Source organism: Gossypium hirsutum, chromosome A03 (genome assembly GCF_007990345.1).
Source record: "Gossypium hirsutum isolate 1008001.06 chromosome A03, Gossypium_hirsutum_v2.1, whole genome shotgun sequence".
Lineage (NCBI taxonomy): Eukaryota > Viridiplantae > Streptophyta > Magnoliopsida > Malvales > Malvaceae > Gossypium > Gossypium hirsutum.
The window spans coordinates 3141482-3168188 of record NC_053426.1 but is presented as its reverse complement, the minus strand read 5'-3'; the positions used below and the strand labels follow the sequence as shown (position 1 = coordinate 3168188).

The 26707-nt window shown below is 30.2% G+C and overlaps 3 protein-coding genes and 1 long non-coding RNA gene across 4 annotated transcripts; all 4 read right to left on the bottom strand.

The window, feature by feature from the left end:
• On the bottom strand, positions 1-2545 carry LOC107963767 (putative disease resistance protein RGA3). Its single transcript, XM_041104131.1, has 2 exons — positions 1040-2545; positions 1-948 (listed from the first exon to the last, which is right to left on the bottom strand). The coding sequence occupies exons 1-2, from the start codon at positions 2543-2545 to the stop codon at positions 1-3; spliced, it is 2454 nt and encodes an 817-aa protein (XP_040960065.1).
• Positions 2546-3338: 793 nt separating this feature from the next.
• LOC121223678 (uncharacterized) lies at positions 3339-4435 on the bottom strand. Its single transcript, XR_005920994.1, has 2 exons — positions 4045-4435; positions 3339-3673 (listed from the first exon to the last, which is right to left on the bottom strand). It is a non-coding gene; the product is annotated as an uncharacterized lncRNA (long non-coding RNA).
• Positions 4436-15349: 10914 nt separating this feature from the next.
• On the bottom strand, positions 15350-16371 carry LOC107887503 (putative disease resistance protein RGA1). Its single transcript, XM_016811763.1, has 2 exons — positions 16356-16371; positions 15350-16281 (listed from the first exon to the last, which is right to left on the bottom strand). The coding sequence occupies exons 1-2, from the start codon at positions 16369-16371 to the stop codon at positions 15350-15352; spliced, it is 948 nt and encodes a 315-aa protein (XP_016667252.1).
• A 64-nt stretch (positions 16372-16435) lies between these two features.
• LOC107887504 (putative disease resistance protein RGA3) lies at positions 16436-24579 on the bottom strand. Its single transcript, XM_041104113.1, has 3 exons — positions 24478-24579; positions 21650-21703; positions 16436-17607 (listed from the first exon to the last, which is right to left on the bottom strand). The coding sequence occupies exons 1-3, from the start codon at positions 24577-24579 to the stop codon at positions 16438-16440; spliced, it is 1326 nt and encodes a 441-aa protein (XP_040960047.1). The 3' UTR covers positions 16436-16437.
• Between the last annotated feature and the right edge of the window lie 2128 nt (positions 24580-26707).

Genomic DNA, 26707 nt, shown 5'->3' with positions numbered 1-26707 from the left:
CTATTTGTCATTTGTTGTTGTCTCGAAGTCACCACAATAAAAGTCAGGGACATGAGCAATCTTAGGCCAGTCTTCACCGGTTTCTTCAATGCATCTTTTGTTTAATTTTGGACACCCTCCAATCGTTAATCTTTTGAGTGCAGTGAGGTGTTGCATCCCTTCTGATAGACACGACAGTTTTGGGCAATTTATAATGTAAAGATTTTGAAGGGATGTGAAATGTTGGAACCATGTTGGTAACGTCCAGAGATTATTCAAGTTGCTGATGTACAAGTGCTGCAAAGTTTTGATGGATCCTAGAAGAATCCATTGGGGTAGTGACTCCAGCTTTGGCACTCCTCTGACTGCCAATTTTCTAAGGCTACCACCTTCTTCCCTCTCAAGTTCCAACTCCTCCATAGTGAGATCAAGCTTTTCACAATTCCAAATTACCAAAAGTTCTAATGCAGTTAGGTATTTTAAACCTTGTGGCAATGAAACCAAGTTGTGGCATTCATGTATGTACAATTCTCGGAGAGCTGTTAGGTTTTGAATGTCTTCAAACAATTTTTCTAAATTTTCACATTCAGAAAAGATCAACCTTCGAAGAGAAGTTAGGCACGATATTCCATTCTCTTGCAAACGCGTCTGTTTTGTTGTTACCGTTAATGATCTAAGGCTAATCAGGTACCTTATGTCTTTTGGTAATTCTTCAAGTCCCCTACATCCAACAAGGTCAAGTGTTTCCAAACTCTGCAAATTGCAAATGGAATTTGGAAGCCTTTTTATATTTCCATCGTAGGCTAGGCTCAAATATCTCAACCGCTTAAAATAACGTATGTTGTTTGGCAATTGCTCTAAACTGAAGCTAGCCAAATCTAACACCCTCAAATGTTTAGACCTTGAGATGACTTCTGCAATAAGAGATTCGCTATCAGCCTTGCCTTCTTCATCAAATAAGAAAAGTGACTGCAGACAACCCAAGTTATTTGGTAACTGGGAAGCATCTTGCTTTGATAGATCAAACCATAAATGTCGAAGAATGGTTACATGAATTCACCTCATTTTGCGCCACTGATAATGCAAGATCATGTACTAAATCATGCATTTTAAATTTGGTAAATAAAAGGTAATCTTCATATTGTTGGAAGAAAGATCTTGATAGTAACTCTTGTATATACCGATTCCCAATATCTTCTGGCTCTTCATTTTCGTATGGTGATTGCAAAAAGCCATTTGCCAACCACAATTGGGTCAAACGGTGATGACCGAATTCAAAATCTTTTGGAAAAACTGAACAAAAGGCAAAACATTGCTTTAAATACCAGGGCAAATGATCATAACTTAGTTTTAAAGCAGGCAAGATGTCATTTTCCTTCTGTTTCAACTTCACTAGTTCACTATCTCTCACAACCTCCCACTCATGTTGTACCCTGGTTGAACGGAGTAGGCTGCCTAAAGTCTTCACGGCCAAAGCAACCCCTTTGCATTTTTTAACAATTCCTTCCCCGATTTTAACAAGATTGTCATGTTGTTTCTCTTCACCTTCTATAAAGGCAAGTTTAAGAAACAATGATAGACAATTCTCATCAGAAAGATGCTCTAAATCATATCGAGGGATTGTGCCTGTGATTGTAGCCACATCGAGGCTACGAGTTGTGACAATTATTCTACTCCCTTGGGCTCCCCCACACAACAAATCTTTCAGCTCACGCCATTTCTTGTTATCGTCGTTCCAGACATCATCTAATACCATAAAAAATCTTTTACCATTCAAACAATCTTGCAAAACTTTATGTAATTCCTCCTTATTCATGTCCTTGCAGTTCATACCAGTGGCAGATTTAATGATTTTTATCATCAGTTGTTTGATGTCAAAATCCTCTGTAACACACACCCAGATTCTCAATTCAAAATGCGACTTCACACTCTCCTCATTAAACACCAATTGGGCAAGGGTTGTTTTCCCAATACCTCCGATCCCAACTATGGGAAGGACAGGGATATCTTTCTCATCAGTTGGATTCATTAAGATGTTTACTAGGTCTTGTTTAGCTTCATCTCGACCGATGACACTAGATGTCTTAACAAAAGAGTAGGTTTCCCTCTCACAATGTATGACATTAGTTTCATGTTTTTGAGTGAGACGAAACTTGGCCATGCTAGCTGCAATCTCATTCAACATCTCGTTTGCCTTTTTGATCTTATAGCCCATCCTAAAGCGAAATGCCAAAGGGTTTGAGCCAGAAAAGAAATGGCGTACCTTCCTTTTAGTGCTTCCCCGTTCCAGGACTTGCCTCCTAAATGCTTCGATCTCGAACTCGTCTATCAGATCTTCCACATCGTAGCAAGCATCTTTGAACCTTTGTAGCCAAAGACTGAGCTCCTGTGTACGAGCCTGTTGTTGTTCAGCATCCAGGACCACAGCTCTGATAGCAGCTAGCGTGTCCTTAAGCTTTGCGAACTCCTTTCGAACACCCCATACCGAGCAAATTCCTTCATAGGCAACATTGCCTAGTTTCTCCAATACTTTTCCGGCAATCCCGAATACAATGGATTGAGCCATTTTCTTTTGGTGGAGGAATAGAAGTAATATGGGCTATTGTTTTTGGTATGAAATTTGGGATTAAAAGGTCATAAAAGCGGACATGGGGCCATTGTTGAAGGTATATATAGGAACATAAAAAGGAATGATTTGGGTTGCAAGTTTGTGAAGTACGTGAAGTATATGTTCTTAATGTTTCCATTTGGTGCAAATTAAGGTTTGAAGTGTTGGTTGGGTAAAGGATTTATTCACCGGTGAGGATGGGCAAGTAAATGGGGGCATCTTAGAATTACAAAATTAAATATTACAAAACCCTGAATTCATGAAATTATAAGATTTTATTCATCAATCTTTCTGCTTAGTTGATTTTAATTGAAAAAGTGTAACTATAAATATAAAAGTTTATTTGAGAAATTTGTAGCTAAAATTTCTCTAAGAATTAAAATTTTGGTATAATAATTTATTTGATTCTAACTTTACAAAGAAAAGGACATTTTAACCCTCTATTTTAAATTTTCGTCTCTTTTAATATGTTATTTTTCAAATCATCTAAAAATGAATAAAAAAATCAACGTTTCTTAATTTTATTAATGTGACATACATGATAGATTGCCATGTAATGTCACGTCAATAATTAATTAATTTTTAAAAATTTTTAAAATTTATAAAAATATTAAAAAATTAATTAATTGCTAACCTAATATACATTTGTGCGTATGCCACATCAACAAAATTAACAGACGTTCACTTTTTTTATTTATTTTGCGCTGATTTAATAAATAATGCAAGTTTAAGAGCTAAAAGACAAAGTTAATAATCCAAAAATCACTTTTTTTATGGCCACTTACTCAGATATTAGAGAACTACGGTTCCTTTTGATATGGGCTTCGAACCTATTGTTTTGGACAATGGAATCCTCCAGTTGGAATTTAATTTTGATGGTAAAATTATGATTTCAATCCTTATTCTACAAGCCCAATTTTGGGCCCTAAATATCCACACTAAACCCATTAACCCAAGTCCGTTACAGCCCAAATACCCATAGCCCAAACACAAAATTAAAAAGAAAAAAACCTAAACTAAGAAACCCTATCCCACCGCCTCCAGTCACGTCAACAGCAAGTGGCCTCTGCTACACCGCCTCTGCACCTGCAAGCATTAAGTGAAGGAATAGACAGATATTAAGCAAAAATAGAAAAATGTAATAGATATAAAAGACCGAGCAGAAAACCATTGTGACTCTCTCGGCAATCTTTGATATATATACAAAAAAGTTTCAATCTTTTTTTGAGAGAAAAAACAACAATTCCAGAGATCAAAAGTAAGAATATTGCATCAGATCAAACCCCAAAAACCGAGAAATTAAAACGGAAGGGCCAAGGTGACTCTTCTTTCCCTTTTTTGTTTCTACTTCATGGCCAAATCTATTCATTTCACATTCGTATATGCATGAATATGTAATATGAAGAAATAAAAAAGTAAATACATTTTAAAACACAAAAAAAGAGAGAAATTTTTACCTCCGACCGCCGTGCACGGCGGTCACCAGCGACGGAGACTAGGCGGAGGGCGGTGGTAGCTCGCTGGGACCTGATCGGGCTTGGACCTGCAGAGAGAGAGCAAAGAAAAGTTTAAATTTTTGTTAGAAACAGACAACAAATGGGTAAAAAAAAGCAAGATTTTAACTTATATAGATAACACAAAACGACGTCGTTTTGGTCGGCATCCATAAGCCCCAAAACGATGCCGTTTCGCCCTACCCGACCCGGAACCGACTTGCTCCATAGAAGGGTCCGCGCGTTTTGATAGTTGGGACAATTGCCTATGCGGTCCTTCAGCAATTTTTTCTGTTTTAATCAGGTCTTTTCATGTTTTTAAATTTAGCTTTGAAATTTTAATTCTGTTTCAATTTAGTCTTCTGCCCGTTTGAATGAGGAATATTTGAACGGCGTCGTTTAGAAAGGTTGGATTATTTGCTCCTTTAGGCTCTCCTGTTTGCTCGCGTGTTCAAATCAGTCCCCCTTTCTTTTACTTCTTTTAAATTCACCTCATAAATCCCATTTTCAATTCAATTTCATCCCTTTTCTTAATTTTTCTCATTATTCTATCTTAATTCTCATATTATTAATACTACTATATTTTATTACTGTTATCATATTTATATTTATTTATTGGCATCTCATTATGATCATTCTTGCTTAATATTTAAATATATATATTATGTAGTATTATTAATAGTTTAATATTATTGTTTTTTTATTAATGTATTTGTATGTTACATATATATTTATTCATTTAGTGTATATACATTGTACTACGCATATATGTATTAGCATTATTACATATATTTGTTCCTTTTAAGTATTATATAAATATGTATATACGTATATTTTATGTACATTATGTATATATTTTAATATATTATGCGTATATTTTGTTTTTTATATTATATATATTATGTATATGCTTTTAATATTATTATATACTTATTTTTATTTTTATCTTCATTTTTTAATGTATTATATGGTACTATTAATTATTTTTCTTTTCTCTTTTGCATTATTATTTCTAATATATATGTGTATTGTATATTCCCTTTACATATATTATATATATATCATTAGTATTACCAGTTACATGTATTTATCCCATTTCATGTACACATTATACACATTTAATATTATCATATATTTAAATTCAATATATATTCATATAATGTTTCTTTATTTTTATCATTATCTCTGTATTGCTACTATTATTATTACACCTTCCATCATCATCACTATTGTATCATTACTTTTTAACATTTTATATATAATTATCTATACGCCATTGCTTTTATACTAACTAACGATATATATAAATATACATATTTTTTGCGTACTTATTTTGCTTACGTATATCATTACTCACATTATTATCGTTCAAGCATCTGTTTATCTATATCTTTGTAAATTCTTTCAAACCTCAAATCATTCATTATTTGTATCATCCTTATTATTACTAACATATATATATACTATGTAATTTTATTATATTACTTGTACATTTTTATATACCATGCATATGTGTCTTTTAATATCATACTATTATTGTTATGTATATATATTTTTATATTTCTTATTACTTCTATTATTACATAGGTATCTTTATACGTATATGTATGCGCTTTTATATTATTATTACCGCTATCATTATCATTTTATTTCGCCATCTTTATATTCATTTATTCGTTAATTTACTTATGTATTCGATCATTTCATTTTTTTCTCACGCATTTGTTTATATTTACGTATTACTAACCTTGCTTCTACGTTATCTTTTCATAATTACTCGTTATTATCACTCATTATTATACGTTATTATTAATATCATAATCTGCTTTTATGTATTACTATAAATTACATTATGTTTTTACTTAATGCCTTAAAATAATTCTTTCATAAAAATGATATTCCGTATTTGGTAATTTGAGATAATCGTGCCCTAACTTACTGGGTTTTGGTTTTTCTCGTTTAACCTAAATAACGGACTACTCTTTTAAATCGCAATACGAGTTTTGAAAAATACTTATTCTCGGAGATACGAGGTGTTGTGCCCTAACTCACCGGGTATGACATTTTGTTATCTCGAAATAAGATTTTTGCAAGTAAAGGCAATATTCGGCGTTTGGAAATTCGAGGAGACGTGCCCTAACTTACTGGGTTTTGATTTTCCTCGTTCACCCTGACTAACCGAATATCTTTTCGAAATACACAAATTTTTAAATAAAGGCAAGCTTGTTCTCAAGTTCGAGATGCCGTGTCCTAACTTACTTGACATGGTGTTTTATTACTTCGAGACAAGGAGGTCTTTAACATTTGAGCAATTTTTGCAAAAAGGGATCGTATTTCAAAGTCTTTCAAGTTTTCAAGTTTTCGACAACAAAGACACTAATTAATCAACTAGGTACCAATTTTGGGCATTGCGAGGGTGCTAATCCTTCCTCGTACGTAACTGACTCCCGAACTCATTTTCTAATTTTCGTTGACCAAAAATTATCGTTTTAGTAAATCTTAACTTTTATTAAAATGATTAATTTATGGTGACCTGACCACACCTCATCAAAAAGGGTTGGTGGCGACTCCCAGTTTTTCGTTTTCATTTTCAAAATCCAGGTCGATTCCCGTTTTTTTCAAAAAATGGTTACGACACTTATAATTTTGTTTTTATACTTTAATTTAATATAATTATGTCTTTTTTATCATTATTCGTATTAGGGTAAAACAACACTTACCCTCTCAAATTTAGTGTGAGTACACTTAAGTTTGGATAATATCCACTTACCCTCATCAAATTTGGAGAAAATCTTATAAACACAGTTTAGAATTATTTACTAACCAAATTTTAAATAAAAAAGAAAATTATGTTTTAATTACAAAATAAGGAAATTTTAGTTACATATTGAATAAGTATAAAATTATCTATACTATTATTTAAAATTTAAAGAACTAGTTGAGTTGTTGTCATTTATCATCCGGGTCTCAACTCGATTGAGAAATTATTGAAATCATTTCTTTTATAAAATACCAAACATTGCTATCAAGGGTTTTTTTTTATCATTTTATATTGGCTTAATGCACATTTTAGCCCTTAAAGTATTGATCCTTAAAATTTTTTTTTTACCCACTTCAATCTCTAATGTTATCAAATGTTCCCAATTTAATCCTTTGGATGTTAAAAGCTAATGGGTACGATATCCAGCTAATTATATGCTGCTAAGTGTCATATAATGATGTCACAATGACATTATTATTTGAATAAAACCCTTAAAATCTTTAAAAATTACAAAATTATTAAAAACTAAAAAATTATAAAATTATCAAAACAATATAAAATATAAAAAAATACAAAAATTTACTAAAAAATTAAAAATATTAGAAGTTTTAACATTTTAAAATTTTCTAAATTACATTTACTAGAGTTTGAACATTAATCATTGTCTCTTGGAAGGATACCATCGAATATGATAGTTTTATAATTCAATTTTAAACATTAATCATTGTCTCTTGGAAGGATACCATCGAATATGATAGTTTTATAATTCAATTTATAGGAATTTATAATTAGGAGATATTTTTACATGATAAATTTGGAAAAAAAAAATTTCAAATTATTTAAATAATGTAAAATAATTTTATTTCAATTAAAAATTTTAATTTATTCCAAATATTTTTTTAACTATTTCAAGATAAATTATTTGGCTTTACACTAATATCTTAAGAATGATTGTCAGAGTATTTGACCATTCTAAAGAAATTTAGTACAAAATAAAAATAAAGCATGTGCAATGATGGATGAAGGAAGCTTACTCCAAACATTAAATAGGGAGTGGGGTCAAAGAAACATCTTGTCAGCAACCTTGGTAAAGTACTAAAAATTGATGTATTTTAAAATATTAAAATTTGATATAAAAATTTATTCAATTTTTATTAAAATAGTTTTTTTATATAAAATTTGATGGTATTACAATATACAATTTTATATCAATTTTTTAATATTTTAAATATGATTAGTGAATGTGTACTTTATTCCAAGATGCAATATTTTTTTACTATTTTTTATAATCTTTTATGATTTTTAATAAATTTTATAATTTTTTACAATATTGTAAATTTTTTATAGTTTCTAAATAATTTTATTAATTTTTAAAATTTAAAAAAAAATTCTAACATATTTTTAATTTTTTAAACAATTATATATTTATATTTTTAATGATTTTTAAGTTTCTTTTTTCGAGATGATAACGTTATCATGACATCAACATGTGCCATGTGGCAATTTATGATTTGATGGATATCCAGCATTCAAAAGATTGAACTCAGACCATCCAATAACATTAGGAACTGAATTGGGAGCGTTTGATAATATTAAGGACTGAAATGGGCTAAAAAAAACTTTAATGACCAAAACGAGTCAATGCCTAAAATTTGCATTAAGCCTTTAATACTTTAGGTAAAATCTCTAATATGTTTAATACTTTAATTTTATCATTTAAATCTCCCCATAACATATCAAAATATATAGAGTTAGATGAAAAGGATAATTAAGAGATGAACTAGTTCTGTTGGTTAAGTGGTTAGTATTCCATAGAAATGCAAAGTTCAAGTCATATTTCTCGAATTTTCTATTTTTTTTTATTTTTTAACAACCTATGATCAAAACCATACTAGAATATATATAAATTGAAGTAAAAACTAAACAATAATGGGCTAAAGTCTAATGGTTAAGACACCACTTTTCCCCAAGTTCAAATCATGCCTTTTTTTTTATTTTTTCTTCCAAATCCGACCAGTTTAGGGAAAATTGGAATTGATGCGGAAACCCCTAGGTATTTAATTTAGATTTCCTATTACACATGGATTTTATCTCATCTTCAACCTTAAATAGAATTTTCCTCTCTTCTCTCTTTAAATTCTTCTTTTTCTTTATTCTCACTTTTCTTTTCATAAAATTTTTCATCTTTTGCTGAAAATTATTCTCTTACAAACCCAAAACAAAAACAATTTTCGTTAAACTCATCTTTCCATCGATTGTTGAATTTATCGTCGACAATCTCCAAAATCTCATCAAAAGTTTGATAAGTACTCTCGTTTCGATTAGTAGAACCCGTAAATTCTGAAAAAGCATTGCTTTTCGCTAATCTTCCAATTTGAATACGAATCTTTTATGAATTTTGTAAAAATTCTTGATGATATTGGTTAATATTGAAATTTGTTATTGAATCATGTGTAAATCACGTTTGAAGGACCCGATTTAGGTACCCAAATCAGATTTAACCAAGAGGGACATCGCTCAATCTTCCAGTATTAGGTGTCTGTTCTTTTTCAAGCGAATTAGGGCAAACCAAGCTTAAGTTTAGGACTACATGGTCTACCACATAGGCGTGTAGACCACCCTTATGGACCACACGATCACGTGCCTCTAAAACCCTAAACTAGTTCAACTTCCACACGGCCTGCCACATGGTCGTATCTCCCTTATAGGATAATTTTGCATGTTCCACACAAGCACATTCTATCATACGGCCAAGCCACACGACAGTGTAACCCCTCCACACGGTCTAGGGCTTTCCACACTGTCCGGTCACATGGCCGTGTGGCCTTTATTTCTCAAATTTTATAGTTTTACCTAGAATTTTATGTTTTATGCATATTAATACCTGAATGATTCACGAATTGTTTTTAGTGATTTATTTTATTCAATTGAGCCCATGATAATATGAATAATGCTAAACTCTATGATTTAATTGACTAAATTATTAGAATATTTATGTGATTGCATGAACTGTGATTAAGCATGTCTATTATATTTGTAATTGTGAATTGTCCGTACAACATGCCATATGATTCTATTAAATTAGATCCTTGAAAAACTCAGGTTTTGACAATTGTATTGATTAATTGAGAATATATTTAATGCTACCATTCTCATTCTGTTATAAGCATGTTGTTTGTTTCCATTTTGTTCTATTATAAGCATGTTATATTTTATTGCATGAGATGAGATGTTTTGGAAGGAGGAAGTGTTGGCAGAATAGTAATCTACAATTCAGGTAGTTCATCCACATATCATCTGGTAGCTTTTATCTACAATGAAGTCGTGTATTCACAACCATCCGACAGCGTATTAACCTGCAACACTGGTGGTTCGCCCACCCTTCATCTAGCAACTTTCATATGCATTTATGTTGTGTATTCACAACCATCTGGCAGTCTATTAACCTGTAACTTTGTGGTTTATCTATAATTCAGTGTGTAGGGATGTACAAGTTTTAGGAAACTCTTATCATGGTGTGTAGCGGTGGATAGGAACTTTTCTGTTAAATTCGAAACTTATTCTGTTAAATAATGACATGAAAAATGACAAAAATTATTTTTATGGGTTAACTATAAAAATGATCACCCAACTATGTATTTCGTTCTATTTTAGTCACCCAACTATTAACTTTTTTTTATTTAGTCACTAGGGACAAAGCCAAAAAAAAAATTTAGGGAGGCCAAAATTAAATTGTCTATATCTTTATAATTTTTAAAGGATTAAATCAATTTTTTATATTAAAAGGGATAAAGTGTAATTTTATTATTACTAATTTAAAATTTTTAAAAATTTAAAGGCCAAAATGTTAAAATTTCTATTTTAACTGGGCTTCAAAAGATAGAAGAAAGCCCTTGACTTCCAAAGTGGTTTGTTTGAACATTAGTGGTCTGATCTCTTTTGTTGTGGGTAATTCCACCAATTTAAAATAGATGAACCTATTATCTTTGCCTATATTTTCGAGTTTAAGTTATTTGAATAAAAATATTTCCTTTAAAATCTTCGCTCGTTCAAATAAAACTCTTAATCTAAATTATAATTTCATCGACAGAAAATATCATATCAATATGGTAACGCGTCTGCGTCAAAGTTATGGATATTAGCCACGCCCGCGACAACTTAAAGGGCATTATTTCTTAATCCTTGATGCCTACGATCTATCCTATAATTTCCTAGAAGTCCTATTCCATTTTACACGAGTTATTTTGAAAATTGATGGGAGAATTGCATTTTAAAACATCATTATAGAATTGCACGCGAACTAGTGGTTATGGTAGTTGTTATAAAGCACAGTTAGTAATTCCTATAAATCATAAAAATTTAATTTAATTTTTTAAAAATTATAAAGCAAGGTTAGTTTTTAAAATTTTTAAAATTTTAAATTAGCAGCCCTCTAAAAATGATAAAAATTTGATTTAATCCTTTAAATTTTATAAAAATTTAGACTATTAAAATAATAAAATTATATTTTTAACTATCGTAAAAATTACAATTTAATTTTAGCCCTCTACAAAAAAATTTGTGCTTCGTCCTTGAGTTAAACCATCCATTTCTCTTTAATTTCAACAATATTGATTAAAACTCAATTCTTTCCGCAGGTAATATTATATATGACTTTTATGACTTTTTGTATTGTTAATATTTTAACAATCCAAGTATTATATTTCATATTCTATTTATGTAGATCTCACTTAAGCCAATTAAAAATGTGTTCTAACTATTTGTTTTATTTTTAAAAATTTAACAGTAAAAAATATCTATATTGTTTATTAAATGTTTTACTGAGTTTGTGTTACTCTCAACTGATTCACCAACTCAGTTGGTAAAATTATGAAATGCCTTTCTGTAATTAAAATAAGTTGAATAATTTGAAGGTATTTTAGTCTTTTCATTTTAGAAAAAACCAGTAAAAATATGCATATGGCGAGATTTAACCCCACACTAATCAAATTAGTAAAACCTTAAATTTACCACAACTAGAGCTCTATGTTGATATATTTTATACACTTCGATTTTAATATACACAATTTATTATCTCCATTACTTGTATATATATATATATTAATAATGTTGTTAATTGAGTTAGTGTCACAAGTTAACTCGACGCTAACTCAAAATTGATGACAAAACCATGATAAATAATTATAGTCTGTTTAATATTATTTATCTGATATATTTATATGTTTAAAATTTCGTCCTTACACATATATTATGTGTTATTATAATTGATTAGTTTCAAATCATACGTTTCCTTGTTTGTTGTTTATTATTTTTAAACATACGTCTATATTTAAAATTTATAGTTTCATATACATATGTATATAGTAGAATTTCTTAAAAATTAATAAATGTTGTTAAATCAATTCATATGCATATATTATGACATGTTTGATATTTTGTGGATATGAAAATCTTAATTATTATAATCCAAATACACCCTCAACATATTCTCAACACATTCTATTTGACCCTTCTTCTCTTCTGGGTATTAAAAACTTACCCAATTGCCATTTATAAACAAGATACCTATTGAGTTTTTAGTGTACTTGACAAGCTATGTATCTATTTATATATAATAACAATTCATATTTTATGTTAATTTTTTAATTATTTTCCATGTTAAATAATTATGGGTGTGGTTGAAGAAGTAGATAAATAGATGTATCATTCCATCAAAGATTTGATCATTTTAATTTAATAGATTAGCATCAAGCTTGAAAGATTGCAATATAAATTATTTTTAAAATTTGTTGGGTAAATTAGTAGTCTTTGTGTGCTTTTTTTTGTTCCTTATCAGCCTAACCATTATCAAACAGTTGACATCAATAATGTTCATCATTGATAACATGATCCCAAGAAAAATAAAGTGTTGGGCCATTGTATTACATTTTTGTATGATATGCTTTTGGCCACATAGGAACTTTTCTTTTTATATATATATTTAGAATAATCTATATTATTAATAAAATTTTGATTGAATTAGTTTATCGATTAATCAAATGCTGACTCGATTAGGAAATGATTAATATACCCTTTTATTAAATGTCTATTATTACTATTTTAATGGCCTTTTTTTGTCTTTTCATACTTTTATATAGTTTTAAAATAAAAGAATTAAAATTAACATGTTAGAGAAATTACCACGACACCAATAATAATTCCTAAGTAAACTTTAGAAAAAATAACTTTTGATATAAATTGTTTTCTTCCGCCAAATTTGTGTATCTATACCATTAACAAAATATCTGATTAAGTTGGTGTCACGAGTCAATCGAGCACCAACTCAGTTAGGGGGAAATAACAAAAATATCCTTTCAAATTTAAAATAAGTTATATTATTTAAGGGTACTTTAGTTCTTTTATTTTTTTAAAAATAGAAAAAAATATATATTGTGGGATTTGAACTCATACCAAATTACATTGATTTCTTTTTAAAATTTACCACTTAACCAAAATTTTATTTTAATTTATTTATACATTTTAATTTTATTATGCACACTTTCTTGCCTCCGTAAATTGTATACCTATTCATATTATTAATAAAATCCCTAATTGATTTAGTGTCACGAGTGAGTCGGGCACCAACTTGATTAGGAAAATTATGGAAATGTCATTTCTTATTTAAAATAAGTTATATTATTCGATGATACTTTAATATTTTTAAATTTTAAAAAAAGATTCATATGGTGGAATTTGAATCAAGATAGTCAGTATCACACTGGCGGACACACCATTTTTCTATTGAAACTAGTAAGTATTGGTATTCGTCTATTTTGATGTATCGTTTCAGATTTATCAATGTTTTTAAAAAATATTTAATGCATAAAATATTTAAATATATCAAATGAATTAAATTAAATAATTTCAAATATAAAAATATTAATTGATTATATAAAACACTCATCAATAAACTTCACAAATAAAATTTTATTATTTAACAAATCTAAAGTAAACAAAAAATATTTTACACATTAAACAATAAAATTATCCACAACATTATCTTAAAAAATCTACAATAAAATCATCTCATGCTAAATACATAAAATAAAAGTTTAATAAAAATATGCAGATAAAAGTTGTTCCTTAATTTTGAAAGTTGTTCATTTACTAAAATTTTTTTTTACTTTTATATTATTAATTTTCTACTATAATTTTGAAAGTTGTTCATTTACTAAAATTTAAAATTTAAAATTGGTTATTAAAAAAATTAAAGTTGGTAAAAATTAATAATTTTATCTATTTTTTAACATTATTCCTGCATCGATTGGTGTGTAATGTTTTAGCCGGTACAACTGGAATTGGTCGGAATGAGCTGGTGCAACTGATATAGATCGAAATTTACACTGGTGTGAAAAATGAAGAAGTGATCGTTTCAGTTTATTACTAGAATAGTGCGCACCGACCGTGAAACGGAATTGATGCGGAACCAACTACATTAATTTAAACTCATGTCAAATTACATTGAAAAAAAATCCTTAAATTTACCACTTAACCATGATTTTATTTTGTTCTGATTTACAAAGCTCTTTTCTGAGTTAGTATCACCCATCAACCGGATCCCAACTCAATTAAGAAAATTACTTTAATGTCTCTTCGCATTTAAAATAATTTATATTATTTGAGGAAAAATAATAATAAAATATACATAAAATAAAATTTGAACCCATGTCAATTGAATTAACAAAACCTTAAATTTACCACTAAAAATTTTATGCTCTACATGCATAATTTTCACACAAATACACATGTAATAGAATTTTTAATAGAATGAGCTTTAAAAGTTAAAAAAATATAAATACCATAAATAAAAAAAATTAGCGTTGTTCCTTAAACATATAACCACTTTTTAAAAGAAAAAAAATATATTTTATTTATTTAATTATAATAAAGAAAATAAGAAGCAAACAAGTGATGATTACATTTACAAATCAAAGAAATCAAATTATTACATTATTGTCTTTCGTACAAATCAAATTATAAACATACAACCAATAATTCACACTTATATATATATATGGGAAAAACACCAAAGATGATTTCAACCTCCTTAAATTTGACCTGCCACTTTAATCAATAAATAAGTTTGTTAGAAAATCTCTGCATAACATTATAAAATGAAGAAGTGTAAATTGGAAATATATATCTATTAACATTTTGGATAATATCTTATACACATGGTAATTTTTTAATACTGTTTATGGAATAAAAAATATTGACAATATATCAAGTATTAATCCATTAAATAATTAAAAAAAGACATTTAGCATCCTATTAGATTAGCTTTTGAAGTATTTTTATTCCATTAGTTGTTTTTCAAGTGAAGTTTTATTTGCTTCAGAGTAGATAAAATTCAATTATGTTAGTGAGAAATAGAGTAATATTTAGTGCCTAATTTGATTTAGAAATATTAAAATTTAAAAGATAATAAGATATATACAAAATAGAGTAGTGTTTGGTGACTTACCTTATCTATTCATCATTTGTTGTTATCTTCGAGTCATCATAATAAAAGTCAGGGACATGAGCAATCTTAGGCCAGTCTTCACCGGTTTCTTCAATGCATCTTTTGTTTAATTTTGGACACCCTCCAATCTCTAATCTTTTTAGTGCAGTGAGGTGTTGCACCCCTTCTGGCAGAGACGATAACTGTGGGCAATTTATAATTTCAACACTTTGAAGCGATGTGAGATGTTGGAACCATATTGGTAACATCGAGAGATTCTTCAAGTCGCGGATGTACAAGTGCTGCAAAGTTTTGATGGATCCTAGAAGAATCCATTGGGGTAGTGACTCCAGCTTTGGCACTTCTCGGATCCCCAAATTTCTAAGGCTACCACCTTCTTCCCTCTCAAGTTCCAACTCCTCCATAGTGAGATCAAGCATTTCACATTTTACAATTCCCAAATTTTCTAATGTAGGTAGGTATTTTAAACCTTGTGGCAATGAAACCAAGTTGTGGCATTGATATATGTACAATTCTCGGAGAGCTGTTAGGTTTTGAATGTCTTCAAACAATTTTTCTAAATTTTCACATTCAAAAAACATCAACCTTCGAAGAGAAGTTAGGCACGATATTCCATTCTCTTGCAAACGCGTCTGTTTTGTTGTTACCGTTAAGTCTCTAAGGCTAATCAGGTACCTTATGTCTTTTGGTAACTCCACAATTCCCCTGCATCCATAAAGATCAAGTGTTTGCAAACTCTGTAAATTGCAAATGGAATCTGGAAGTCTTTTAATATTTCCATTGCAGGCTAGGGTCAAATATCTCAACTGCTTCAAATAACGTATATTGTTTGGCAAATGCTCAAAACTGCTGGCATTCAAATCTAACACCCTCAAATGTTTAGACCTTGAGATGACTTCTGCAATACGAGATTCGCTATCACCCTTGCCTTTTTCATCTGATAAGATAAGTGATTGCAGACGGCTCAAGTTATTTGGCAATTGGGAAGCACCTTGCTTTGATAGATCAAACCATAAATGTCGAACATTCCCAGTCAAATAATGGTTACATGAATTCACCTCATTTTGCGCCACTGATAATGCAAGATCATGTACTAGATCATGCATTTGAAGGTGAAAGTAAAAAACTTATCTTCAAATTGTTGGAAGAAAGATCTTGATAGTAACTCTTGTACATACCGGTTCCCAATATCTTCTGGCTTTTCATTTTCGTATGGTGATTGCAAAAAGCCATTTGCCATCCACAATCGGATCAAAAAGATTGCATTGAATTCAAAATCTTTTGGAAAAACTGAACAAAAAGCAAAACATTGCTTTAAATACCAGGGCAAATGATCATAACTTAGTTTTAGAGCAGGCAAGATGTCATTTTCCTCCTGTTTCAACTTCACTAGTTCACTATCTCTCACAAGTTCCCAATCATGTTGTACCCTAGTTGAGCAGAGGAGGCTGCCTAAAGTCTTCACGGCCAAAGCAACCCCTTTGCATTTTTGAACAATTCCTTCCCCGATTCTTACAAGATTGTCATGTTGTTTCTCTTCACCTTCTTTAAAGGCAAGTTTAAGAAACAATGATAGACAATTCTCGTAAGAAAGATGCTCTAAATCATATGGAAGGATTGTGCCTGTGATTGTAGCCACATTGCGGATACGAGTTGTGACAATTATTCTACTCCCTTGGGCTCCCCCACACAACAAATCTTTCAGCTCACTCCATTTCTTGTTGTCGTCGTTCCAGACATCATCTAATACCATAAAAAATCGTTTACCATTCAAACAATCTTGTAAATCTTTACGTAATTCCTCCTTATTCATGTCCTTGCATTTCATACCAGTGGCAGATTTAATGATTTTTATCATCAGTTGATTGATGTCGAAATCCTCTGTAACACACACCCAAATTCTCAATTCAAAATGCAACTTCACACTCTCCTCATTAAACACCAATTGGGCCAGGGTAGTTTTCCCAATACCTCCGATCCTAACGATGGGAAGGACAGGGATATCTTCCCCATCAGTTGGGTCCGTTAAGTAGTTTACTAGGTGCTGTTTAGCTTCCCCATCAGGGATATCTTCCCCATTTTGTTTAGGTGGAGGAATAGAAGTAATATGGGCTATTGTTTTTGGTAGGAAATTTGGGATTAAAAGGTAATAAAAGCGGAGATGAGGCCATTGTTGAAGGTATATATAGGAAGATAAAAAGGAATGATTTGGGTTGTGTGTGTTGCAGAGTAGATTGCAAGTTTGTGAAGTGAAGTATATGTTCTTAATGTTTGCTTTTGGTGGAAAATAAGGTTTGTAGTGATGGTTGGGTAACGGATTTATTCATTGGTGAGGATGGGGGCATCCTAAAATTACAAAAATTAAATATTACAAAACCCTGATTTCATGAAATTATAAGATTTTATTCATCAAGCTTTCCTGCTTCAAGTTCAACACACTTTAAGCTTTTAATTGAGTAAATATAACTATAAATATAAAATCTTGGGATAATAACTTATTAACTCTTCATATTTACAAAATAGTCATTTTAATTTCCTATTTTAAATTTTCACCTCCTTTAGCCTTTAAATTTGTATTATTTATCAAATTATTATAAAATAGATAATAAAAAAAGTTGACGTCGGTTAACTTTACTAATGTGGCATACATGTGGATTGTCACGTCAACAATTAATTAATTTTTTAAATTTTAAAAAATCTAAAAAAATATTAAAAATAGAAAAGTATTAAATTTATTTTAAAATATATAAAAATTATATATTAAAAATATTTTTAAATGTTTTTTATTTTTAAAAAATTCAAAAAATTATTAAAAATTATAAAAAAATAAAAAGTATTAAAAATTAATTAATTATTAACATGGCATACACCTGGTAGTCCATGTGTATGCCACGTTAACAAAGTTAACAAACATTACCTTTTTATTTATTTTGAAATGATTTGATAAATAACGCAAGTTTATTGACCAAAAGAGACGAAAATTGAAATAAAGAACTAAAATGACTTTTTTCATAAGATTGGAGGGTCAAATAAATTATTATGCCTAAAATATTTAAGTTGCATTAATCCACCAACTAAAAATTAGAGCAGCTTTAAAACTCGTGGTCAGCATTTATCCCTTAATGAACCTGCAGAATGCAGATAATTAGTTACTGTACTCGCTCCGATAGATAGCTTGATAAATAAAAAAAAATTAAAAAGTTGGGATTGAATTCTTTGTTTGATCCCTCTGAGCTTCATTTCTGAAAATTAATGATCCAAAAACTACGTTTTCTATGGCCACTTTACTCTCATGTTAGAGAACTGCGATTCCTTTTGATATGGGCTTCGAACCTCTTGTTTTGGACAATGCATCGAATTTAATTTTGATGGTAAAATTAAGATTTCAATCCTTATAATTTTGTTTTTATACTTTAATTTAGTATAATTATGGCCTTTTATCATTATTAGTATTAGGGTAAAACAACACTTATCCTCTCAAATTTTGTGTGGGTACACTTAAATTTGAACAATATCTACTTACCCTCATCAAATTTGAAGAAAATTTTATAAACACAGTTTAGAATTATTTACTAACCAAATAGATAATTATGTTTTTTTTATTATTTATCAATGTATTTTTTTATTTTTTTATTTCTGTAATTTTAATTATAAAATAAGGAAAATTTAGTTTCATATTGAATAGCTACAAAATTATCTATACTATTATTTAAAATTTTAAAAATTGATTGAGTTGTTATTATTCATCAATCGGGTCTCAACTTGATTGAGAAATTACCAAAAACTCATTTCTTTTATAAAATAAAAGCTTTGCCATCAGGCATCAATGAATTTTTTTTTTCATTTTATATTGGCTTAATGCACATTTTAATCTCTAAAGTATATTGTTTTTCCCACTTTGATCCTTAAATTTTTTTTTTTGCCCACTTCAATCTCTAACGTTATCATATGCTTAAAAACTAATGGGTAGAATATCCAGTCAATTGTACGTTGCTAAGTGTCATACAATGATGTCACAATGATATCGTTATTCGAAAAAAAAACTTTAAATTCTTTAAAAATTTTAAATTTATTAAAATTATCAAAAACTTAAAAAAGTTATAAAATTATAAAAATATATATAAATATAAAAAAGTAATAAATTTTATTAAAAATTTTAAAAATATTAGAAATTTTAACATTTTAAAATTTTCTAAATCAAATTTACTAGAGTTTAAACATTAATATTTGTCTCTCGGAAGGATACCACCTAAGATGATTGTTTTATAATTCAATCAATAAGAATTTATAATTAGGAGATATTTTTAAGTGAAAAATTTAGATAATTTTTTTTCAAATTATTTAAATAATAAAAAAAATAATTTTATTTCAATTAAATAATATTTTAAAGTATTCCAAATATTTTTTTTACTATTTCAAGACAAATTATTTGTCTTTATACCAATATCTTAAAGAACGGTTGTTGAATGTTTGACAATTCTAAAGAACTTTGGTACAAAATAAAAAAAGCATGTGCACGATAATGGTTGAAAGAAGCTTACTCCAGACATTAAATAGAGAGCCGAGTCAAATAAACATATTGTCGATGCCTCTGATAAAAATATTAAAAATTGATATAAAAATTTATTCAATATTTTTTAAATAATTTTTTTATAAAATTTGATTGTCTTACAATATACAATTTTATATCAAATTTTTAATATTTTAAATATGATTAGTGAATGTGTACTTTATTCCAAGGTACAATATCTTTTTACTATTTTTTAATAATTTTTTTTACAATCTTTTGTGATTTCTAATAAATCTTATAAAAATTTTACAATATTTGACAACTTCTAATAATAATTATAATTTTTTGATAGTTTCTAAATATTATTATTATTTTTTACAATTTTAAAAAAATTCTAACATATTTTTAATTTTTTTAAACAACTATATATTTATATTTTAATTTATTTTAGGGTTTTTTTTAGATGATGACACTATCATGACGTCAACATGTGTCATGTGACAATTTATAATTTGATGGATATTCAACATCTAAAGGACTGAACTAGGAACGTTTGATAACATTAGGAACTGAATCGGGTGCGTTTGATAACATTAGGGACTGAAGTGGGCTGAAAAAAACTTTAAGGACTAGAGTGAGAAGAACGATATACTTCAATGCCTAAAATTTACATTAAACCTTTTATATTTTATGTAAGCATATGATTATATATGAACTTCACCATAATCTTTAATACTTTAATTTTATGATTTAAGGTTTTTACATTATTGTTTTATAAATATGTTTGTTACCAAAATTGTTTTACTGCCATAATTTAGTATATATTTGACTTATTTTATAAAAAAATTATATTTAGACTTCAATTGTAATGAAGTATATTAAATTTATATTTAATTTAGTTATATAATAACATTTAGATAAATTTGTTAGTATTATATTTATGTAAAAGTAATTATTTGTCAGTATTTAGAAGGTTTTAATGAAAAATAATTAAAATATAACTGTAAAAAAGAAATAAAAGAATAATAAAAAAAATTGAATTCATACCAATAAGGTTAATATTAGAGTTGTATATAGATCGGGTCAGAGTAAGTTCAAAATTTGGGCCCATTTTTTATGTCCAGGTTTAACCCAATTCGAAAAATGGGCTTATAATTTTACTTAAGCTAAACTCATATAAACATGTTAAAATTTGAGCTTGGCTCGCCTGTATTAAAAGTTGTTATATTATTTTTATATAAAAATAAATTTAAAGTTATAATTCATTAAAAACATTAAAATAAATGTTTCACAATAAATGAAAAATGTTTAAAAATATACTTATATAATATTAAGATAAGTGCAACTTCGCAAACAAATACATTTAAAATAGTAGTAATATTAATAATAAAATAAGAATTATACAATATCCAAATAATAAAAACAAAATAGTAGTAATATAATAACGAAATGATGACAAAACAATGATGAAACAATAAAAAAACAACATGAATTTTTTTTTTCAAATTCAGACAGGGCCAGGTTGGACCCGGGCCAAAAAAAGCTTACTCGAGGCTTGACTCATTTTCTAAATGAGCATTAATTTTTTATTCAAACTTATTTTTTAAACTTATATTTTTATTTAAACCTTCTTACTGTACAAGCCCAATTTTGGGCCCAAAATCCCCAAACCCAAACTAAACAAATAGCCTAGCCCAACCCAAAACAATTACAGCCCAAAAAAACCTTAACACAAAAAAATAATAAACCCTAGCCCCCCAAACTGCTGCTGCCTCTGCCATCGGTCCCATCCCACCGCCCCAGTCACATCTCCTGCAAGCACCGCCACTGTGCCACCGCCCACTTGTACCTGCAGCATTAAAAGGGAAAGAGCAATGCGCAGAGAAGAAGATCTGAAAAAATAGGCTATAAAAGCCACAATGGGGATCGGGTGTAAGGGTTGGATTTTTAGGCTCTTAATTTTCATTCTATTCGAAATATATCAAGGAGATTAACAATCAAAAAGGCTTTGTAACACAAACACGAACTTGCAGCACAGAATTTTGAAGACCGATCTAAAGGTCTATCTACTATTTTTTTTATTATTATTTTGCCCTTTCTTTTACTCTTTCTTTGAACATTATTAGCACATATTATTTATGTTTATTAAAACAACATGCAAAACGCACCGTTTTGCCCGGCCATTTTAAAAACCAGAAACGGCGCCGTTTAGGCGCGACCCGAAGGCCCGACCCGTCTTACCCTGGGATCCGAGTGTTTTTGCTCTTAAGGGCTAATTGCATGCCCGGTCCTTCCGATTTTTATATGTTTTGCAATCAGGTTTTAATTTCTTTTAAATTGGCCCTGGAATTTATAGCATTTGTGATTCAGTCCTCCCTTCTGCGACGTCGTTTTAAGGACTCGGGAAAATTTCCCTTTTGGCCCGCCGCAGTCGTGCGCATTTTCAAATTAGTCCATTTCTCCTTTATTATTTTTTAAATCGGCCCCAAAACTTCGTTTTGTTTCGAATTCAGTCCCTTTTTCATATTTAATACGATTTTTTTATTATTTTTCTCTTCTTTTTATTTTTAATATTATTTATCATTTTAGTTATTATTCTTATTGTTACTATTAGCATGTTTATAATATTATTTAGTAATCTTTTTATTTTCCATTTAACACTTATATATATATATTTTATGTATATGTTTATAGTTTTTATATATTATTATTATTCCCAATGTATATTTCATGTATACGCACTTAAATACTAAACACAGATATGTTATATCTATTTTTGCTCCCATTATATTTGATAATAATATTAGTGTATGTATTATTACATGTGTATATATCTTTAACCTATACATATACGTCTACATTTATATATTATTTTTTGGTATTATTGTTTTGTTAATGCATTTGTATATATGCATCCTTTTAATATATATTTATATAATACTCCATATTATGCACACGTATATTAATATTATGTCATGCATATCATATATATTATGTACATATATATTGTAAATATCATATTGTTTGTACATTCTATTATGTATATTTTTATAACTATTATGTACTCATTTCATATATATCTCGTATATTTTTTATATCATATATATTTTTTTGTCTCTATTATTATATATATTTTAATACCATATGTATTATTATCGTTTTATACTATTGCTATTATTATTGTTTTCGTCATCATTGTCATTTTTCTTTTGTCATGTTTTATGCATCTTTATTTATTCATGTATTCGATGGTTTTATTCTCTTCATGCATTTGTTTATTTACACATTACTAGGCCTGCTATTATTTCATTTTTATATAATTGCTCACATTATTATTTTTGATATCGTCACACTCATTATTATACATTATTATTAATACCAAAATTTACTTTTATAAATCACGTTATATTTTGTCACTCAATATATTCAAACAATTCTTTCATAAAAGCAATATCCTGTATTAGGTAATTCGAGATAATCGTGCCCTAACTTACTGGGTTTCGACTTTTCTCATTTAACCTAAATAACGGAATATATTCTTTTTAAATCACTATACGAGTTTTGAAAAATACTTATTCTCGAAGATGTGAAGTGTTGTGCCCTAACTTACCGGGTATGACATTTTGTCATCTCGAAATAAGAATTTGTTTTGGAATAAAGGCAATATTCGGTGTTTGGGAATTCGAGAAAACGTGCCCTAACTTATTGGGTTTCGATTTCTCTCGTTTACTCTAAATAATCGAATACCCTTTTAATAAAATACACATATTTTATAAAAGGCAAGCTCGCTCTCGAAGATTCAAGATGTTGTGTCCTAACTCACTGGATATGACATTTCATATTTTGAGACGAGAAGGTCTTTAATATTTAAGCATTTTCTTTACAAAGAGGGATCATATTTCAAAAGTCTTCCAAGTTTTCAATCTTCGACACTAAGACACTAATTAATCAACTAGGTACCAATTTTGGGCGTATCGAGGGTGCTAATCCTTCCTCGTGCGTAACCGACTCCCGAACCTGTTTTCTTGATTTGCGTAGACCAAAGTTGTTTATTTAAATAAATCAAGTTATTTATTAAAAAAAACCACTGTAACGAGGTGACCCGATCACACCTAGTCAAAAAGGATCGGTGGCGACTCTCGTTTTTTTTTGTTCATTTTCAAAATCCAAGTCGATTCCCATTTTTTTCAAAAAAATGGTTACGACAGCTTGGCGACTCCGCTGGGGACACGAATGAGAGAGTCAAGACACAAGTTGATTAACTTTTGTCTTTTTATCGAAAATTGAAAATTTGGTTTTGAAATACGATCCTTTCATTACATTTCATCAGCTATTTTTGTGGTACAATACCTGCTGCGTTGTTTCGAGTCTTTAAATAGTTTTGCATATTGCATTGCATGACCGCTGTGGTCCCACCCTTTTAAGTGGGAGTGAGAAACTAATCCTTCGTGAGGTTTTCACCTCCGTGCAGGATAGTGGATCACTTTCGGGATACATCCGTACCTATGTCTTCGTGGGATTTTCATCTCCGTGCAGTCATAGGGAAATGTATTCCCCTGAACTGAACTCGGTCTGTATGAGCCTATAATGGGTGAAGATCGATGAATCTGCTGGTTCAGGTACCCTTACTCTAGAATTAAACCCCATGTAGCGAGCCTTAAGAACCTGCCCTAGGTAGAGCCACTCCGAAACCCTAGTGGTCACCTGAGCAAGTGCTATATTCATTATTCTTTGTTTACTTCGAACTGTGTATAAATTACTGACTTGCTTTGTTTTACTTTGATTGTATTTGCATGGCATTTTCATTGTAAAATGTGTTGATTCGCATTCGGTTCCTAAATAGATAGCTTATCATGGAAAAGGGGTTTTTGATAAAGTAGAAGACAACGCGGCTGTCCGGATATGGGCCGAGACAACACAACAAGAGAAAGGCGACAGTCTTACCAAGGGGTACATGTTAGAGTTATGGAATTTTACTCGGATCAACGTAACTCAGAATAATCTCCAAGAGATAAAAGAAATTTGGGGTCAGTGGGATGATGAGGTCAAGCAGCTATTCTATTGTCATTACGGTGATTTACCTTATCTGCTCGATGTCAAGATAGATGAACACCTGTTTCGAGCCCTTGCCCAATATTGGAATTCTGCTTACAGTTGCTTTACCTTCGAGAAAGTAGATTTGGTACCTACTATAGAAGAATACACGACCTTGCTCCATTGCCCAAAGATTCAGGTTGACAGAATTTATGCCAGACCTGCTAACGTCCCAGCATTTTCAAAAAAGCTGATGAACATCACAGGGATGAGCGAACAGTGGGTGACAGCCCGGATCAAACAAAAGGGAGATTGTAAATGCATTCCTTGGAGGAACTTGAGGGATCTAGTCTTAGCGCACCCCGACTTGAAGAAAAGGGTAGATGTCTTCGCCTTGAGCATTTATGGACTGGTCATCTTCCCCAAAGCTTTGGGGCATGTAGACGAGGCTGTTGCTGATCTTTTTGACAGGCTTGGTAAAGGAACCACACCTGTACCCGCAATCTTGGCTGAAACTTTCAGATCATTAAATGCCTGTAGAAGAGCGGGTGAAGGGAGATTTATTGGATGTGCACAGCTCTTGCTATCCTGGTTCCATAGCCATTTTTGGAAAGTGGAAAAGGTCACGTATCGTATCTTCTCTGAAAATTACTCTCCGCTGAAAGAGTTAGTGGCTACACCGAGGCGAGATGATGTGACAGAAGAAAATTGGATGACGGTGCTCTAAAATCTGCAAGAAGAAGATGTTAAATGGAGAGCCCCGTGGATGGTTCCTGATGAAATATTATACCGATGCGGAGACTTCGATTGGGTTCCCTTGTTAGGAGTATGGGGGGCCGTCGGGTATGCTCCTCTGCTTGCATTGCGACAATACAGATCTAGATAGTTTACACCACCAACATACGGGTTAGCCCATTGCGAGTTCGTGTTCGCAGGAAATAATTACAAAAAGAAAGTTCGCGAGATATCAAATGCTTGGAACCAGACTCGTAGAATGAAGAAGCTTGCTGCCAATCCCATGACTACTCCTGAGTACGACCGATGGTGGAATCAGAGGATTAACGACAACATCCTTACATCAGATCAAGGGAATCCTCAGTCGATAGAAGAGCGCTTGAAAGTAATCCCATCTGAGCTAGAAATCATCAGGCAAGATTTCGAGAGAAAGAGTCTGGAGCTAGAAAAAAGGATCGAGTAGTTGGAAAAAGAAAAGATGCAGTTAGGGTTAGATGTCGATGTCCAGAAACTAGAAGCTGAAAAGCTCAGAAAAGGGAAAAACAAGGCTGAATAGGATTTTGACAGTTTGAAAACGGACTGTAAGAAGCTGCGCAGATCAATGAGAACCGCTGGGTTAGGAAAAACATCCGAAAATTGGCGACATGAAGTTAAAGAAGAACAAAGCAAAGCCAACCAGTGGGAGAAAAAATTTTGCAATGCTCAAGCTCGAGAATGTGCTCTGAAAAGAAGTTTGGTGGAAAGCCAGAATGAGAAAGAAGGGTTAAAGATCTGGGTATCAGAGTTAGAGAGGTCATTGTATCAGTATCGCTCGCGTAACTCTGCAATCGAGTTGAAAGCTAGTCAGAACAGAATCGAAGAATTAAAAGAGAATATAGAAGAACTCAAAACAGCGCTGCAAAATCGTGAACTTCAGATAGAACTCCTCGAAGTAAATAACGAGCGATAGAATGAGCAACTTCATCAATCTCAAGATCAAGTCAGGAGCAGGGATTACGTCATGGGCGAAGCTTTGACTCAAGTGCGAGAAGTGGCTGATCACTTGCAAAAATTAGCAGTACAAGCTGATGTGCTGAGTTTAAAA

Coding starts and splice junctions, on each gene's coding strand:
- LOC107887504 (XM_041104113.1), bottom strand. CDS start 24,579: ATGAATATAGCACTTGCTCAGGTGACCACTAGGGTTTCGGAGTGGCTC. Junction 21,704..24,477: donor GGTTTAATTCTAGAGTAAGG/GTACCTGAACCA, acceptor TTAATGCTGCAG/GTACAAGTGGGCGGTGGCAC. Junction 17,608..21,649: donor CAGGAGATGTGACTGGGGCG/GTGGGATGGGAC, acceptor GCAAACATTAAG/AACATATACTTCACTTCACA.
- LOC107963767 (XM_041104131.1), bottom strand. CDS start 2,545: ATGGCTCAATCCATTGTATTCGGGATTGCCGGAAAAGTATTGGAGAAA. Junction 949..1,039: donor TATCAGTGGCGCAAAATGAG/GTGAATTCATGT, acceptor GGTTGTCTGCAG/TCACTTTTCTTATTTGATGA.